The sequence below is a fragment of the Muntiacus reevesi genome, chromosome 4, assembly GCF_963930625.1.
Source record: "Muntiacus reevesi chromosome 4, mMunRee1.1, whole genome shotgun sequence".
Classification (NCBI taxonomy): domain Eukaryota; kingdom Metazoa; phylum Chordata; class Mammalia; order Artiodactyla; family Cervidae; genus Muntiacus; species Muntiacus reevesi.
The window spans coordinates 57,693,768-57,712,669 of NC_089252.1; the positions used below are offsets into that span (position 1 = coordinate 57,693,768).

Genomic DNA, 18,902 nt, shown 5'->3' on the forward strand with positions numbered 1-18,902 from the left:
ACCAGGGACGAAACCCAGGTCCCCTGCGTCAGCAGTCAGGCTCTCATCCACTGTGCCACTAGGGAAGTCCAGAATATCCTTTTTGCTGTAAAGAAAACTTGTCTCTCCACTGAGGACCCTGTTTCCCTTATTTTCCAAGTATGAGGTGGGGGTGCATCTCACACTCTAATCCTAGACAATTGACTTCCAGGATGTTTATTCACCGGGCACATACACTTTGACATTATCACACAATTATGTTGCGTTTTCAAGATATTAGCAATAAGGAAAAGATACATCTCAAAAATACAAGATAAAACTGCCACATAGATTTTCTTATGCTACTGTTTTTTATCTTTTAGGATTTTGAACTATGGGATGATGTAGGATTAAACATTCCAAAACCTCCAGACTTACTTCAGCTCTACCGGGATTTTGGAAATCATCAAGTAACTGGGAAAGACTTTGTGGACGTGGCCAGTGGTGTAGAGGAAGACGAATTAGAGGCTCTGACACCAGTTTTAGGCAGCCTTCCTTCAACCCTTGAAATTCCTCACGCTGTAGAGGTGAGACCTATTAATAATCAAGTCCACAAAAAGTGTTTAAGCCATGTCAAAGCAGACTATGAGATCTTGAGTTTCTGTTTTTCTCCCATTTTGATTTTAGAACTCCTTGCTAGTACAGAAATTAGAAGATAAAATTAGTTTATTAAATAGTGAGAAATGGTCTTTGATGGAACAAATCAGAAGACTTGAAAGGTTAGTACTTAATCATCATTTCTATAAAACCTCTTAAAATTATTAAAGAAATTGACAGATTATATAAGCATATAAGATAATATTTTAGTTGTAAGCTATAATTTTTCATATCCTAATACTTCTGGGGGGAAAAAAATCTTATAATTGCTTATATACTTAATATGTTTTTTTCCCCAAAAAAGTTGTTAATCACTGTAATAATCATAAAATCATATATGTCTTAGAACCAAGGAGTAAGATATTTTTTACTTTCTTCAGGTTGTATCAGTAGTAATAAAGTAACTTCTTTGTGCTAGTGTTATACATATTTTCCATTTATTATTTCATTTAATTCTTATACTCCTGATATGGGTTAGATGGAATTTTCCACATTTCACACACGAAGAAGGCTAAGTGATAATCCAAAGCATAGTTTACAAAACCATTTTTATGTTTTGTAAGAGTTTGTGGCTATGTTTCTATATGAAGCATCAATATATATGGTACAGAAACCATAGTTGCCAAACCAGTTTCTATTAATATATTATACTTTTAAAGCATTAAACCCAGTATGAGGTTTATGCTATTGCCAAAGTCTTAAAAAATACAATTCTTCACTAATAATTTCTCTTCCTTTTACAGTGAAATGGACTTCCTCAAAAATGAACACTTTGCCAGCCCTGTAGTTTGTGACTCTGTTCAGCCTTCTTTGGATCAGTCTCCCCACAAAGACTCTGAAGACAGTGGAAAGAATTCAGTTATAAATAGTTTGGACAAGGGAGAAAAAAAGGATGTCCATCTTTCAAAATCAGATGAAGTTGATTCCACTGTTCCTAAAGAGAATTTTCCACATTCTTTCCCCAGGAGAGAAAGAGAAGGAATACCATCTTCTCCATCAAGTAAAAACACAGTTCATTTTGATAAACCCAATAGGTTAGTATGTGTCCTGTGTTTTGAAATGCATCTTTCAGCTATTTAGTACATTGTCAAACTAGAAGAGTTTCAGTTCTTATTTTGCAGATCAGATACATGAATGTTTATGTCTGACATGAACTTAACACATAGCAGAGTCCACATTACTGCAAAAAATCACAAGTAATTACTAAGTTATATATCAGGCACAGTTCTAAATGCTTTACATATGCTAGCTTAGTTAATCCTCACACATACCTTGTGATGCATTCTGAGCCAGTCATACTTCCTCCTCCTATTAAATGGAAGAGTATTAGAGCAAGTGTTGGGATGTAATAGGAAAGCATGACTAATTTGTTTTAGACTTAAAGGTACTCATTATTAGTGAGAAGTGTTTGATTTTTTTTTCCAAAGCAAATGTTTTTACTCATGTGCCACAACTTTGTGTGTGGTTGTGTGTGTATGTATGTGTAGGTTTTATGAGGAGGGTCACAGGATTGAAATAGACATGGCCCAATCCTCAAAGTGCATTTAATCTAATATGGTTAAGAGATAGTCATAAAAATAATGCAGTGGCGTTTGTAGTAGTTCTTAATGTTTAGTAGTTCCATATATCTCCTTTATAGTCCAAAGCCACTCTCAGGAGAAGGATGATTGTTAAATTTATCCAACTAGCCTTTTTAGCTCTTAACTGTATGTCAGGCAATGTTAATGAAGAGTATGAAGTTTAAAAGAAGAGTGAAGGTGTTAGTTGCTCAGTCATGTCTGACTCTTTGGGACTGCATGCACTATAGCCTGCCAATCTTCTCAAGGTCCATGGAATTCTCCAGGCAAGAATACTGTAGTGGGTAGCCATTCCCTTCTTTGGGGAATCTTCCCAAGCCAGGGATCCAGGCCAGGTCTCCTGCAATGCAGGCAGATTCTTTACCATCTGAGCCACTAGGGAAGCCCAAATGAAGCCACTAGAGAAGCCCAAATGAGGAGTAGAGTAACGGTAACCAGACATATGGTACCCTTCGGTTACAAACGTTACAGTATGAGAGAGACTGTCAGCAATTATGATATTGTGAAAGGTGGTAATATAAGAGAAGTTCACCTTGCTTGGGGAACACACAGTCAGGGTACCTAACCTCGTCATCAGAGTAGGAAAGGTTTCAGGGAAGAAGTGTTTTCTAAGTTTATACCTGAGGAGTAAGTAGCAGTGAACCAGGCAAAGAGGTAAGAGGAAGCCTTCCCCCTAAGAGGGCTAACAGGAACAGGAAGAGCACTGCACTTGGGGAGCTAAGAAGGATTTATGAGGATTGAAGCAAAGCATGCACATGAGAAAACAGGAGGGGAAGTTGGAGAATTAAGCTTAGACTAAGTCATATAAGCTGTGTTAACTGATTTTAGAGACTTGGAACATGATGGTATCTAAGTTTTAAAAGAAAATAAGGAAAACCACTGGACCATTCAGGTATGACCTAAATCAAATCCTTTACAATTGTACAGTGGAAGTGACAAATAGGTTTAAGGGACTAGATCTGATAGACAGAGTACCTGATGAACTATGGACGGAGGTTCGTGACATTGTACAGGAGACAGGGAGCAAGAGCATCCCCAAGAAAAAGAAGTGCAAAAAGCCAAAATGGTTATCTGAGAAGACCTTACAAACAGCTGTGAAAAGAAGAGATGTGAAAGGCAAAGGAGAAAAGGAAAGATACACCCATTTGAATGCAGAGTTCCAAAGAATAGCAAAAAGAGATAAAAAAGCTTTCCTCAGCGATCCCTGCAAAGAAATAGAGGAAAACAATAGAATGGGAAAGACTAGAGATCTCTTCAAGAAAATTAAGATACCAAGTGAAATTTTCATGCAAAGATGGGCTCAATAAAGGACAGAAATGGTATGGACCTAACAGAAGCAGAAGATATTAAGAAGAGGTGGCAAGAATACACAGAAGAACTGTAGAAAAAACATCTTCACCACCCAGATAATCACGATGGCGTGATCATTCACCTACAGCCAGACATCCTGGAATGTGAAGTCAAGTGGGCCTTAGGAAGCATCACTATGAACAAAACTAGTGGAGGTGACGGAATTCCAGGTAAGCTATTTCAAATCCTAAAAGATGATGATGTGAAAGTGCTGCACTCAATATGCCAGCAAATTTGGAAAACTCAGCAATGGCCACACGACTGGAAGAGGTCAGTTTTCATTCCAATCCCAAAGAAAGGCAATGCCAAAGAATGCTCAAACTACAGCACAATTGCATTCATCTCATACGCTAGTAAAGTAATGCTCAAAATTCTCCAAGCCAGGCTTCAGCAATACATGAACTGTAAACTTCCAGATGCTCAAGCTGAATTTAGAAAAGGCACAGGAACCAGAGATCAAATTGCCAACATCCACTGGATCAAGGAAAATGCAAGAGAGTTCCAGAAAAACATCTGCTTTATTGACTATGCAAAGCCTTTGACTGTGTGGATCACAACAAACTGTGAAAAATTCTGAAAGAGGTGGGAATACCAGACCACCTGACCTGCCTCTTGAGAAATCTATATGCAGGTCAGGAAGCAATAGTTAGAACTGGACAGAGAACAACAGACTGGTTCCAAATAGAAAAAGGAGTACGTCAAGGCTGTATATTGTCACCCTGCTTATTTAACTTACATGCAGAGTACATCATGAGAAATGCTGGGCTGGAGGAAGCAAAAGCTGTAATCAAGATTGCCGGGAGAAATATCGATAATCTCAGATATGCAGATGACACCACCATTATGGCAGAAAGTGAAGAAGAACTAAAGGGCCTCTTGATGAAAGTAAAAGAGGAGAGTGAAAAAGTTGGCTTATAGCTCAACATTCAGAAAACTAAGATCATGGTATCTAGTCCCATCACTTCATGGCAAATAGATGGGGAGACAGTGGAATCAGTGACAGACTTTATTTTTGGTGGCTCCAAAATCACTGCAGATGGTGACTGGAGCCATGAAATTAAAAGACGCTTATTCCTTGGGAGGAAAGTTATGACCAACCTAGATAGCATATTAAAAAGCAGAGACATTACTTTGCCAACAAAGGTCCATCTAGTCAAGGCTATGGTTTTTCCAGTAGTCATGTATGGATGTGAGAGTTGGACTACAAAGAAAGCTGAGCACCAAAGAATTGATGCTTTTGAATTGTGTTGGAGAAAACTCTTGAGAGTCCCTTGGACTGCAGGAGATCCGATCAGTCCTGAGTGTTCATTGGAAGGACTGATGTTGAAGCTGAAATTCCAGAACTTTGGCCACCTGATGCAAAGAACTGACTTATTGGAGAAGACCCTGATGATGGGAAAGATTGAAGGTGCGAGGAGAAGGGGACGACAGAGGATGAGCTGGTTGGATGGCATTATTGACTCAATGGACATGAGTTTGAGTAAACTCGGGGAGTTGGTGATGGACACAGGCCTGGTGCGCTGCAGTCCACAGGGTCGCAAAGAGTTGGACACGACTGAGTGACTGAACTGAACTGAAGTTTTAGAAAGAGTTCTCTAGAGTAGTGGTAATTAGAAGGTAGTAATAATGGAGACTCATGGGATATCTGTTGGAAGAGTCCAAGAAAGAAATGGTGGAATTGCCTGTATTGGAAAGATGTAGGTAGATTTATAAGATAGTTAGAAGGTAAAAATTGGTTGGATTAGGAGGTTAAAACTAAGAGAAGGATAAAGACTTTCTGGCTTGGGCAGTTAGATGCATTGTAGCTCCCTCCGCTGTGGGAATAGGGGAGGGGGGACATAATGAGCAAACAGGCTTCAGCTTTGGCACACCAACTCCGAAATCAGATGCTACTGGGGCCCTCTTTGTGGTGTATCTAAATAACCTCTGTTATGTAACCTTAGATGTTACCCCTTTTCTTCATAGATTAAGCACATGAAGTACAACTCATAGTGACAATATTATGAATACTATGACATAGAGACCTGTGTTATTTTACAAATATAAATGTTTAGCTTTCTTTATTAAACATAAATGGTTAATATTTTCAATGACAAAAAATCCTTCATTTAAAATATATGTGAATGTTGAATGAGTCTCTCCTCCATTTATTTTTAATTTTTAATTCTTTTGTGTGGGTTTCTGACATTAAAGGTTATCATTATCATGATATATATCTGCAGAGCTTCTCAGCAACATACCAGGTTAGCCTTCGCAGCCACTCTTTACCTTTCTGGGACCTTAGAGAATTAGGGAAGAAAAAAAAAATCCTCATTTCAGGTTTGCAGACACTTACTATAGTCATTGACCTGCCATACAACTTCAGGTTTAATCCAATAACATTTTTAAGACATTCATTCACATAATATCAAGCTCTTTTAAGATCAGCAGCTATTGTTATTCCTTTTTCCCTGTATGATTCTCCAGTGAAGTGATCTTAAATCTTTTGTGGCTGAGAAATTCAAACATTTGTGGGGTAGGATTCATGCAGTAATGGGAATTATAACCTGCAACTTACTTTCTCCTTAAATGCCAGTTTAACTATGTGGTATTGTCCCATTTTCATTCAACGTTTTCTTCTAGGAAGTTGTCTCCTGCTTTCCATCAAGCACTACTCTCTTTCTGTCGAATGTCAGCAGATAGTCGTTTAGGATCAGAGGTAAGTCACACCAGATTCTTGCAACTTTCTTAAAACATTCCGTTTTTCTTCTTAGCGTTTTACCCAAAAAATAATTGTAATACAAGTCTGTTTCAAGTACAAATCTATTATCTAAACTAACAAACACTCTAAGAAATAATTCCAAAGTTTTCAGCTTTTAAGGAAAGTAGTTGATTATTTTTATCTTTGGATTAAAGCTCTATTTAGTATGAAAGTGACTCTTTACAGTCTAGTTTTAATTTTTTATGTCTACCAACCTACAATTATATGCCTCTCTGGTGTAATTTAGAAAACCAAGTCAGGTGTATATATTATTTGTAACTTCAGTTATTTTTAGATTACTCCATTTTTAATCTCTCTAGGATTGATTGTCTTTGCAGAGTTTATTGGATCTTGGATTTCTTTTCATCAAGTCCTTTGTAACGGTTGTTGCAGGCTTATCTTAAAAGGGTGGTTTTTTTTTCTCCTTTCTTGATACTTCTCCCTTTCTATTAATACCTTTCTGTGGTTGCTTCCACTTCACCTCTTCTGGGCTTCTGTCCCACAGTGTCGTTAAGATCTGAAAGAGCTAGAGAGTGGTTTGGAGGCAGTCTGGCAGTTCTCATTGTAAGACTGGGGCAGCCCCCCTGGACTTCCCCTTGCATGTGTTTTCATTATGCAAACTGCTCTTTCACCTTAGCCAAAGATCGTGGCTGTGCGGGTACCTTTCCCCCCAAAACAAAGATTGGAAACCACTGAAGCTGCCCCAGTCCTGTGTCATCGCTCTCTGTTCCCAGAACTGAAGCCTTGTGAGCCTCCCTGCCTGCTCCCTTGCTTCTTACTAGTGTTTTAAATCCATTTCTGGTCTGCAAGAATGTTTGTCCTGTTTGGAATCTCAGGTGGTGGTTGTTTCTGTTTTCCTCCTCATCATAAATTGTCCTTTTGAATATGTGTTTGAAACAGAAGTGACAGGGTCCAAGTCATAGCCTTGAAGTCCCGTCACGCACAGGAGGCCTCCAGTGCCGCCTTTGATTAACCGGGTATCTTCTAGGTGTCTCGGATTGCAGACAGTGAGACGAGCGTCATGCTGATGCTGGGGCGCTGCCTGCCGCACATCGTGCCTAACGTGCTGCTGGCCAAGAGAGAGGTGAGACCCGAGAAGCACTGTCATCCCCCAGGTCATCATGTTGTCCATTTTTCGTCATTTTGAAGTTTAGTGTTATATTTTTATTTTGTTAAAGTCTATTACTTGCAATCATATTCTTACTTTTGTGCATGCATCTCTGCTCCTAGAGAATGGTTTTACACCTCTGTCAGGTGAGTTCAGTAAAACTGCATGGTATTCATGTTTTCCAATTTTGCTTAAAGCATCATTAGCTTCTGCAACACTAACTATTACTGTAGGTCCATTTATGTGCCATGAACACTGTCCGTTCTCTACATTACCAGTTAACTAATTTATTTGATCTCTCTCTTCATATGATATGCGTGACTTGCCTACAGAAATAGACAGTCATGGGATTGAACATTAATAGGGACTAATAATATAACTCTTTTCTTAAATGTACTTGTAGTTACCTCTTATTAATGTTAGTTTATTTGTTTGGCAGTAGTTAGACTTATCTTAGAATAGGATAGCTATAATATTGTCTGCAATAGCTTTTGAGAGTATCTTTTTGTTTTTCTTATTGCTAACCTGTTATTGACAGATGCTTTAAATGTCTAAAATAGAGTAGCAGATTTATTTTGGTACACATTGCCTATGTTATAAGCCATAAATACTATAGAAAGTATTCTCTAGAGTTATATTTCACCATTAAAAGATTAAGGAAAAATTATTTGTAATCTCATTTAAATAGTGAATGATTTATTTACAAACAAGTTTATTTATTTGAATTATTCAATTTATGAAATCAATGTGCAATTCACAAATTTTTTAAATAGGTTAAGAATATTATCGAACGTGTCCTACAAGTTTTCTTTTGTTATCCTCTTAATCTTTACCACTGGTTTTAATCATAATTCATGGGACCTACAGTATGATAGGTACACAGTGCATTGGCAATACCCATATAAGAGCTTATCCTTAATTATCTGTTTAGCACACGAAATTTGTACTGATCCTCAAGAAGACGTATATGTAGAGCTTCAATAATTTTTATACCTATAGGTATTTTTAATTTTAAAATGATAAACATGACTGTTTTCTTACTTATGGTTTTATTTTACCTAACATTTAAGAATAGTTGTAAGATATTAAGAAGTATGAAAATTTTCTATGTCTTGAAGGATCAGTGTCCAATTTCAGATTGTTTTGCAGTTCTGCCTGGCAGAATGGTGTTTGAGCTTCTTTTTCCTTTTTCAGCTTGTAACATAATCTGTGCAATGCATTAATGTTTGCATCCCTTTTACTATGTTTCCTTAAGATAATCTTTAAAATATCATAGAAACCTAATTGTTATGAGATGCAGTTTAAGCTTTTTTTAAATTTTTATTTTCCCTTTTTTAATCATAAAAAACTCTACCACTAAAATCTGATTGTACTGCATGAAGTTTTTATAAATTTGCATCATCAGTAATCAGATATATTATATATATAAATATATATGTAAGCATATATTTATATATACATGTATATTTTATTTGTGGTATGATGTTTACTTTTCTGGCTGATTTAAGTTTTTTATATTTAAAAATATTTTTATACTTATAATTTCATGAAGAATTGATCACTTATCTTTGTTTACTTAATCATTTGTATCATATTTTGTTTTACCAGAAAATTTACCATTTTTAATATACCAGAGTTGTATTCCCTCAAAATTAAGTTGGTAAATAATGAGTTTTATCTTGCCTTTCTTTGAAACTAATTCCAGGGCATAGAAGCACAAAAGTTTTATTTGATTTTTTCCTTTGATATTGGATTACTTGTATTTAATATTTTACCCTAGTTCCATAAATTTATATTTTTTTAAAAGGTCTTATAATTTAAGGATTAGCATTTTTGTTTTTTCTTATTTCTCAAGTTTTTTGTGTTCCTTTATCAGTATAAGCCTTTTTATTGGTATGTGAATACAATTAAAATGTCCATTTGTATGATTGATCATAGCAATATCCTAGATAATTTAAAAGCATTAAAAACAGAGTGTAAGGTTTGATTAAATAATATATAGTCATGGTTTAACATCTTTTGAAGATGAAAAGATGTACAATAAGAGCTTTTCTTCCCCTGTGCCTGAGCTATCATCTCACATGCAGTAAATTTTAGTAAATCCTTTGCCCATTTTTTAAGTGGATTATTTGTCTTTGAATTGTAAGAGTTCTTACAATTCTGGATATTAAACTCTGACCTCATATATAATTTGCAAGTATTTTCTTCTGTCCTTTAGTTGGATGTTGTCCTTAAATGGACAGATGTTTTTTCATTTCTGTGAAATCTGATTTCTCTATTTTTTTCTTTTGTTGCTTATGTTTTTGGTATCCATCTAAGAATCCATTGCCAAAGCTAATAAAGTCAGAAAGATTTACCCCTATGTTTTCTTCTAATAGTTCTATACCTTTAGCTCTTATATTTAGGTGATTGATCCATGTTTTTGTTTTGTTTTTTTGTTAATATATGGAGTGAGGCAGGAGTTCAAAACTGTATTCTTTTCATGTAGTTACCCAAGTGTCCCAGCACCATATGTTGAAGACACAATTGTTTCTTTATTGAATGGTCATGGCACTTTTGTCAAAAATCAGTTTGATGTAGATGTCTGGATTCATTTCTATACTTTCAATTCTGTACCATGGGTCTTTATGTTTATCTTTATGCCTGTTCTACTCTATTTTGATTACTGTAGCTCTACAGTAAGTTTTCAAATTAGGAAGTATGAGTCTTCCAGATTTGTTCTCTTTTTCAGTATCATTTAGCCATTTAGGGCCCCTTTTGGTTCCACGTAATGGGATGCTCAGTTTTGGTCTCTGCCATAAAAGTCATTTGAATTTTGATAGGAATTGCACTGAATCTGTGGATCACTTTGAGGAATATTGACATTCAAACAGCATTAGCTCTTGTATTTTATGAATAGGAAATTCTTTACAGTATTTGCACACAGAATGTGTTAAGAATTGTTCCTCTTTTTCTGTTCTTTCAAAGAGTTGAGTAGGATCAATATTAATAATTCTTTAAATGTGTTTTAGAATTCACAAGCGAAGTCATCTGATCCTAGAGGTTTTTTGATTATTGATTCAATCTATTTGCCTGTTATAGGTCTGTTTTTATTTTCTGTTTCTTCTTGTGTCAGTTTTGGTCATTTATGTGATTCTAGGAATAAGTTCATTTATTATCTAACTTGTTGGTGGACCATTGTTTATGGTATTCATTTATAATCCTTTAATTTTTTAACGTTTGTTACTAATGTCCTCTCCTTTATTTCTGATTCTAGTTATTTGCATCTTCTTTATTTTTATCTTAGTCAGTCAAGGTAAAAGATTATCAATTGCATTGATCCTTTCAAAGAGCCAACTTCTGATGTTGATTCTGTTTTTTTCTTTTTTTTTTTTTTTTTGGTTTTTTTGGGTCCTATATTTCACTTACCTCTGCTGTAATCTTTATTATTTTCTTCTTTCTGCTGGCCTTTAGTTTAGTTTCCTTTTTGTGACAAGGTTGTTGAATTGGAGTCTCATTTTTTTTAATGTAGGTGATTATGGCTATAAATTTCCCTCTGTGTTCTGCTTATGCTGCATCTCACGTTTTGGTATGTTCTGTTTTTCATTTATCTCAAAGTATTTTAATTTCCTGAGTGATTCCTTTGACCCATTGGCTGTTTTAGAGTGTGTTGTATAAGATGTGTATCATTAAAGCTAGAAAAAGAAAAAAGATACAGGAGAGCACCAATTCCCTAAAAGCCTTAATAACTAGCTAGTACCTCTAAAGACTTGTTCATCTTCTAAGAAACCAAACTTCACTCCTTTACATTACCATTTGTGGTTGCTCTATGGTAAATTTTTAACTCAATAGTAATAATATAATTTATAATTGTATGAGTGTAATGTAGTAGTTCAAGTATAGTAAAGTAAATAGTAAGTTGCGTAAGCTTGGTCCACCTTCTTCACCCATGTTGTGTTTGTGTGTGTCTATCTTGTAATTTTCAGAGCAAATCACATGCTGTTTAGCAGTACCAGAGTTTAAAAGTCACTTAAGTATTTCAGTTAGGCTTCCTAAAGGCTGAGACCTGGGAGTTATAGATATTAATAATTCTAAAAATAGGTATTTTAGCAGCCTTTGAAGTATAAAACTTTTCCAGAGGTGAGTAATCTTGTCTTTTCCTTATATAAGTCTTTGTAATGTTTTTTTTTCTTTATATGTACTACCAACGTCATGACAAATTTCAACTGAAAATCCAAATCAAAGGGTGTATGCTTATCAGTATTTGAATTTAAATTGCAATTCACTATTGCTTAATTCCTAGGTAAAAGACTAGATGAAAAAAATTTAGTAACAGCCATCTAAAATTTTTTCGAAGCTTGGGTTATAGGAAATATTTTCAGTGGAATAGTGAAGACAAGTGGTGACCTATAATTAATTGGACGGATATCACCTTTCTAGAATTGTAGAATTTTGCTTCCTGACCTGAAGTACTCAAACATTTCCTCATTGGCATCTGATCTAAATGCAGTACTTCCTTTTGTATTTTAGATTCCTTTCAGATCTTAGAGTCATTATCATATCAACATTCCCATACTTTTTAAAATTGTGCCTGATCTCATTTCCTAGTTCATATCTTTTCTCTTTAACATCTGATCACTCACATTGTTTTAGATCCTGTTTAAGTACTATTTTTCTTCTGTTTTTGTAGTCTGAACACATACTAATCTTTAAAGACTAAGAAAGTCAAGTAAAAGTATTCATTAAATCAAATGTAATCATCTCTGAAGATGTTTACTACCTTGAAAATGATTTCTTTATTATCATTAGAATTTATTTTGTTTTACTTATAGAACTGAAAGAAAAATACTGGAAGCCTTTCCTGTTTAATTCTGTACAAAATTTCATAGGAGGGGTGGGAGGTCCTTCATATGGAGAGAACTAGTGTTGTCAAAATGGCAGAAACTCATTTACTTGAGTAAAGTGCAGTTTACTAAGTCTTTTAGATTAACGAATTCTAAAGGCCTTAGAAATATCTTTACTAGTGTCCATGGTAAGAAACTGCTGGAATACCTTCTATAATTGGATTACTACAGTGATTTCCTCTCTAATGATCAGTAGGAGATCAGTTTTATATTTCACTTAGGTACACGTTAACTGATAAAGCATGTTTGAAAATATTTAAAATTTCTGCTGCCTTTAAATATGGACTCAGTAACATTTTTATGCGGGGTAGGCAAGGGATGGATTCCTTTTCGATATCATGTTTATCAAAGCTTTATTATCTTGCCATGGTTATTATTCAAAGACATTTTTAAAACCACTGTCACATTGTCTTTTGAAAATCTAGATGCCAGTTTTTAAATATTTTATTTAGAATTATAAGGAAACTATTTTAAACACTAGATTTTTTCAGTTGGAGATGATGATACCAATGGGAGAATACTGATTCAAATCTATACATTTATGCCTACCACTAACCCTTCCTTGAACAGTGCAGAGATTATGTGTGCTGACCGCCGCACAGTTCAGTATCCAAGTATAGGTTTACATTCAGTCAACCACAGATCCGTGTAGTAATGTAGCACATGTTTATGGGGTAAAATCTGCATATAAGTGGGCTTCCCTGGTAGCTCAGCTGGTAAAGAATCCGCCTGCCATGAAGGAGACCCTGGTTCAATTCCTGGGTTGGGAAGACCCCCTGAAGAAGGGATGGGCTATGCACTCCAGTATTCTTGGGCTTTCCTGGCGGCTCAGACAGTAAAGAATCCACCTGTAATGCAGGAGACCTGAGTTTGATCCCAGGGTTGGGAAGATCCCCTGGAGGAGGGCATGGCAACCCGCTCCAGTGTTCTTGCCTGGAGAGTCCCCAGGGAAAAGGGAGCCTGGCGGGCTACAGTCTATGGGGCTGCAAAGCGTCAGACACGGCTGAGTGACTAACCACACACACTTCATATAAGTGGACCCACAGCACAGTTCAAGCCTGTGTTGTTCAAGGGTCAACTGTAGTGTCAAAATCCTAAAAAGAGTCTTGTGGATAGGCTAGTACGTCAGAGGCTTGAAAACGGTGAATTTACAAGAAGTAAGATAGGCAGCGCAGCAGAATTCATTATTTGATTATTTGATTATTATAATTATCACATTATAAAATTCATTATTTGAAGAGTGGTATAACTAGAAATTGTGATTAAATGAATGATAAAGGAAGAGGAAATTAGGATATTTGAAGTTGGTCATAACCTAGCAATTAAAGTCCTGATGGCTCTGTCACAAACAGACTACAGCTTCCACTTTTTCCTACCATCGCCTTCTGGACCTCTTCTCAGCTCAGCGATGCTCAGGAAGAGGAAGCCATCTGGCACACTTCATAACTGCCACAGCCATCAAGGTGCCAGGATGTACCCCGTTATCCTTGGCATAGAGTATCAACCAAAGTGTATTGGCACTGACTTCCCACATTTGTTATTTTAGCCGGCAAGAAATAAAAGCAGATGGCAGTGTAAATTATTACTAACTGTGATTGAGAAAAGTGAAAGAATATTTCTCTCAAGTCCTAAATTCACAGAATTTTAGAGTTCAAGGAGACAAAGACTGACAATTGTTTTTTTTCCTTTCCTACGTGTCCGTTTGGATTGGTGGGTAATGGCTGCTGTGTTGAGAAGGATTTTGAGGCCAGCTTTGATCTCAGAAAGGAAAGTTAACAATCTTATTAGCAATAGATAAGAAAATGACATAATATATGTATTTTTTATTTCTGTACTCAGCTTAATTCCTGTATGTTTCAGTTGAGGAAACAAAAAAACTCAAGAGAAGTTCACAGTTTTCACTGGGTTCTTTGGTACTTAGTAGTTTTGAGACAAGAGCTCTTCGAACTCCAAGTTTAGCGTTCTTGGTTTGGCACATCTGTAGCCACATTCCAGTTAAAAGATTCATTACAGTAATATATAACATAAAATTCCTCTTTGATTAAGAGTCACTAAGCCTCGTGGTTTAAAAAAAAGAAAAAAGGAGAAGAAAATGTAAGGCACAAAAAGTAAACTGTAACACAGTTATTTTGGTATACCTGTTTTTGAGATAAAGAAACTTTTATTCTGTATTTTAAACAGAGGGTGTATGCATGTACTTGCAATTAGAGCAGATATCTTACCTACACTTCATAACTTTGTTTCTTTAAAGAGTAATGCAATAGGAAGAGAGTAGAGTGAGATAGTTTAAGAGTGAATATTTGGAGATTATTGGGAAGCAGGAAGAAGGGTTAGGAGAAAGCAAGAAAATCCATGGGAGAGAAAGATCGGCCATGAGGGAAAAGTACAAGTTAAATATTTAGGGCCTTTTTGATTTTTCAGGCATTAAAATATTTTCTCTCTTTGTTAGTACTTTCTAGAATAACTACCTTTTCATCCTTACACTTTTACTCTCAGTGGAGTGTGCTTAAGTGTCATCCCAGTCCCCTCACTAGTATCACTGGCCCTTAGCAATCTCAGTGGAGTTCTCTAAGGATCCTTGGTATTAATGGTCCTCACACATCAAGCCTCAGAGTAAGCATCTTTGGAAAACATCAAAATACAAGGACCCATACATATACTGTTCCATTCCCAGTGCAAAATTATTTTCCCCACTTTTCAGTTATTCACTAATCTAAAACCTACTACTACTGGTGCTAAGTCACTTCAGTCGTGTCTGACTCTGTGCGACCCCACAGACGTCAGCCCACCAGGCTCCCCCGTCCCTGGGATTCTCCAGGCAAGAACACTGGAGTGGGTTGCCATTGAAAGATGGCAGAATAAGTGTTTTAAATTTGTTTTTGCTTCTCAGATTTGTTTTTCCTCTTCTTATCTACATCTTTTTAGTTTGAATTTAGGTTTATACCGAGTAATCATAATTTAACATAATATATGTAAGACATTAGAAGTAATGGAAAGGACTTCTAGTCATGCCTTAGTTTCAGTCTCAACTTCTCTAAAAGCATGTCATCTGTTTCTAAGGGAGCATCTTCAGAATAATGTAGACTTTTCTTTAAAGTGTCATGCATTAGTACATAGTGATTGATTCCTATTTTAAATCTGCTAGTACTTTTTGGTGGGTAGGGAGGTAGATGGGAAAAATAAACGGGAATAATCATTCTACCCTTTTTATTATATTATAGTGATTTAGGGATTTCTTTCAAATATCTGTAAAATGACTTAAAGGATTTCTCTCCAAAAGTACTTTATCACTTCATTAGATTTTCAAATCTACTTCAAAAGTGAAAAAAGATTGACATCTTTTAAATGTATTTTAGAATTTTGCCTCAGTTTAATTAAAATGTGAAAAAAACTTTAATTTTCAAATACTTTGTAAAAGAGGAATAAACTCTTGTCTGTTTCCTTGAAAATACTAAACTTACCTCTGTATGTTGAAAGTGGAACAAAATATTTAAAATTTTCATTTCAATATAGAACATTTCTGCAAATGCTTTTATGGAGAGCATTCAACACCTGTGAAGATGGTCTTTTTAATTAGGCACTAGGTTAGGTGCTAAGGGTATAAAATTATTAATAATTTCTGATCCTTCTTTGCTTATGGAAGTATGAAGAGTTATCTTTATTTTCTGTTTTTCATTTTAGGTTTTAAAATATAGTTAACTTCTGCAAGTTTTTATTTAAAAGCACTTTCAAAGTTTAAACTACTATATCAGCTTATAGTACAATAAAATGTTACTTAGTGTAAAAGGTAATAGACCCTTGGGAAGTATTGGATGAGAAAACAAGGTTAGTTCAATCCTAAGTTACTTTATTGCTTTGTGATATGCACCTTCTGCACAATCACTCCATAACTGTTTCTGTTTTTCTCTTGAATTATCAGCCTTACAAAATAAAAATATGCTCCTCTCTATGTTGAGGTTTATTTCATTTAAAACTTCCATTTATGAATACTGTGGGGGGGAAAGAATATTCTGCAATGCATTTTTACTTTGACTTTTTCCACCTTCGTGTTTCTTTAGGAGTTGATCCCCCTCATATTGTGCACAGCCTGCCTGCATCCTGAGCCTAAGGAGAGAGACCAGCTTCTCCACATACTTTTCAATTTGATCAAGAGGCCAGATGATGAGCAGAGGTGAATATGACTACTTCTTTGGGGAATGAATATCATGTTGACTCGCTCATTTTATAGCTTGGCGCCGCGATCACCTTCTTAGTCGCAGTGCCGTCTTTCTCCCTAAGGCCTCTCAATAGGGGAGACTCCGCCTTGTTCACAGTGCCCTGCAGTGTTGTCCCTCCTGTCCTCCCAGCGACTCCGTGGAGCTTCTGCACTTCTGTGTTAGTTATCTTTGGACTGCTAACTATTCCATTAAGTCTTTGCTTTTCTCTTTCACATTTGATTTCCAAGAACTCCTAAATATTTCCCTTTTCCCCCCACAGATGAACTAGATATAGCATGGCCTCTTAATGGTTATGCTTTACCAGAAATAAAATATTTAACATAGGAATGTCTGCATCACCAAGCTGTCTGTAAAGCAGTTTCGGTATGGCTAGAGGGGTACAGTGTTTGCTTAGTCCTGATTCAAACGCCCACAATCAAGGATGCCTGAGTGGAGAAATAAGTTGTACTTGGGGGTGGTGAGGGGCATGAGAGTGGTGGGGCCAGGGGGACAAGACACATAGCCAAGAGACTTCTGCAAGAAAGGGGAATGGGTTTTTTGTTCAGGCAATGGTGATAGATGTCTCCCCAGAAAGTAGACTTTTAAATACTAGGAGAAGCTGTGCAAGTGTGAACGTGAACAGGATATCCTAGTGGAGGGTAAGCAGACTGAGCACCAGTTGGACAAGACTGAGCTGTTGAAATGTTTCCACGTTGTAATTTTCTATCTTAATAAACAGATAATTTTTGCTTATACGTTTGCAAAACAATAGAATTGTACGTTAAGATTAGGTAACTTGATATCATTTTAATTCTTGTTTTAATGTTACAGTTTTTACCTCTTCTGAGAATGTTGGAAAATTATAAAGTGAACCATAAGACAAATCAAGTCCAAAATTTAAAACACAAGGAATCTCTCCACCATGAGAATAAAAAGTCATGTAGACTTTTAAATTCTGTGAACATGTGTCTCTTTCCTACCCTTATTAAAATATACCTGAGCAAGCAGAGAGACATGTTTTTTTCAGGATCCAGTCAAGATTAATCTACATGCTAGCTGAATAGAAGTAAGGGAAATTCAATCAGGTTCCATCCTTTGCAAACTGAAAATTTTCGGAGGACAATTTGATGGTGCTATTTAGGAAAATTAAACATTTTATTTTCTCCTTGAAAATACTATTTCCTATCTTGGAAACTTAATTAATAATTAAATACTACTTATTACATTGTCATTTTTAGAATGCAAGGCAAAAATATCTCAATTTACATAGCCTGTTTTTACAGGCTTTTCATGTAAAGCTAACAGCTGCCACCTGGTGGCCAAAAGTACTGACAGATACAGCCTGACTTCAGGTCAAGATACATCAGGATTTAAACACAAATGTTCACACTTGATCTTCCACTTTTCAGAAATAAAGTTATTTATTTAAATAAGCTAAACTGTTAGCTATATTTGATGTGAATAAAAAATAAAGCAAAATTTTTAAGTTAGCATAAGTTTGACATATAATCAGGTATTACTTTTCTTTACTTACTGAATCACAAGATTCCTTGTGTGACTGTCTAGTTTTATGCTCAGCTATATTGCGTTTTTGGTAATTCTTTGCTAGCAGCCGTAACTAACACCATATTTCCACCTATTGTGTCCGTTCTGTTGCTCAGTCGTGTCCTACTGTTTGCGACCCCACGGACTGCAGCACGCCCGGCCTCCCTGTCCATCACCAACTCCCAGAGTTTACCCAAACTCATGTCCATCGAGTCGGTGATGCCATCCAACCATCTCATCCTCTGTCGTCCCCTTCTCCTCCTGCCTTCAATCTTTCCCAGCATCAGGGTCTTTTCCAGTGAGTCAGTTCTTTCCATCAGGTGGCCAGAGTATTGGAACTATAGCCCATGGAATTTCTTCAGGCCAGAATACTGGAATGGGTAGCCTTTCTCTTCTCCAGGGGATCTTCCCAACCCAAGGATCGAACCCAGGTCTGCTGCATTGCAGGAGGATTCTTTACCAGCTGAGCCACACGGGAAGCCCATTGTGTCAAATACCAGTCAAATAAGTTCACAAGTAGGAACAGTATTTATGATTTCCCACAAGCAGAAAGAGTATTTTTACTATCACAGGAGTCTGTTTCCAATGCTATTAATAATCTGTAGCCATCTGATCTTTTCTGTTTTCAAGTATATTTCAAAACTGATCTACTTTTTAGAATTGTGACTCTTAAATCTGCTGACTAATAAGTTTATTTTGAGGGGCTTAGTTTTTGAACAAATTTGTACATGTTTAATATAGTGATGGTGACTCACAATTTAAAGTTATTTCTCATAAAGGTCTTAATCAAGTGTATACTTCTTACATTTGTTCAAAATGCTTAAATTTCAACAATTCATTTATTATAATGATCAAATATTTCTGAAACCTATGTATATGACTTCTCAT

The 18,902-nt window shown here is 36.0% G+C and overlaps 1 protein-coding gene across 4 annotated transcripts in view; it reads left to right on the top strand.

Annotated features, from left to right (window-relative positions):
• The window catches only part of RELCH (RAB11 binding and LisH domain, coiled-coil and HEAT repeat containing), a 112,551-nt gene that overhangs the window by 36,658 nt on the left and 56,991 nt on the right, over nt 1-18,902 (top strand). For all 4 annotated transcript variants that reach the window (XR_010662937.1, XM_065932857.1, XM_065932859.1 and 1 more), the window contains exons 6-11: nt 342-545; nt 646-737; nt 1,359-1,649; nt 6,165-6,240; nt 7,271-7,366; nt 16,332-16,444. Coding sequence is in view for 3 of the 4 variants with exons in the window: in XM_065932857.1 (XP_065788929.1) it covers nt 342-545; nt 646-737; nt 1,359-1,649; nt 6,165-6,240; nt 7,271-7,366; nt 16,332-16,444 (872 nt within the window). In the remaining variant the exon portion in view is untranslated. The remainder of the gene's footprint in view (nt 1-341; nt 546-645; nt 738-1,358; nt 1,650-6,164; nt 6,241-7,270; nt 7,367-16,331; nt 16,445-18,902) is intronic.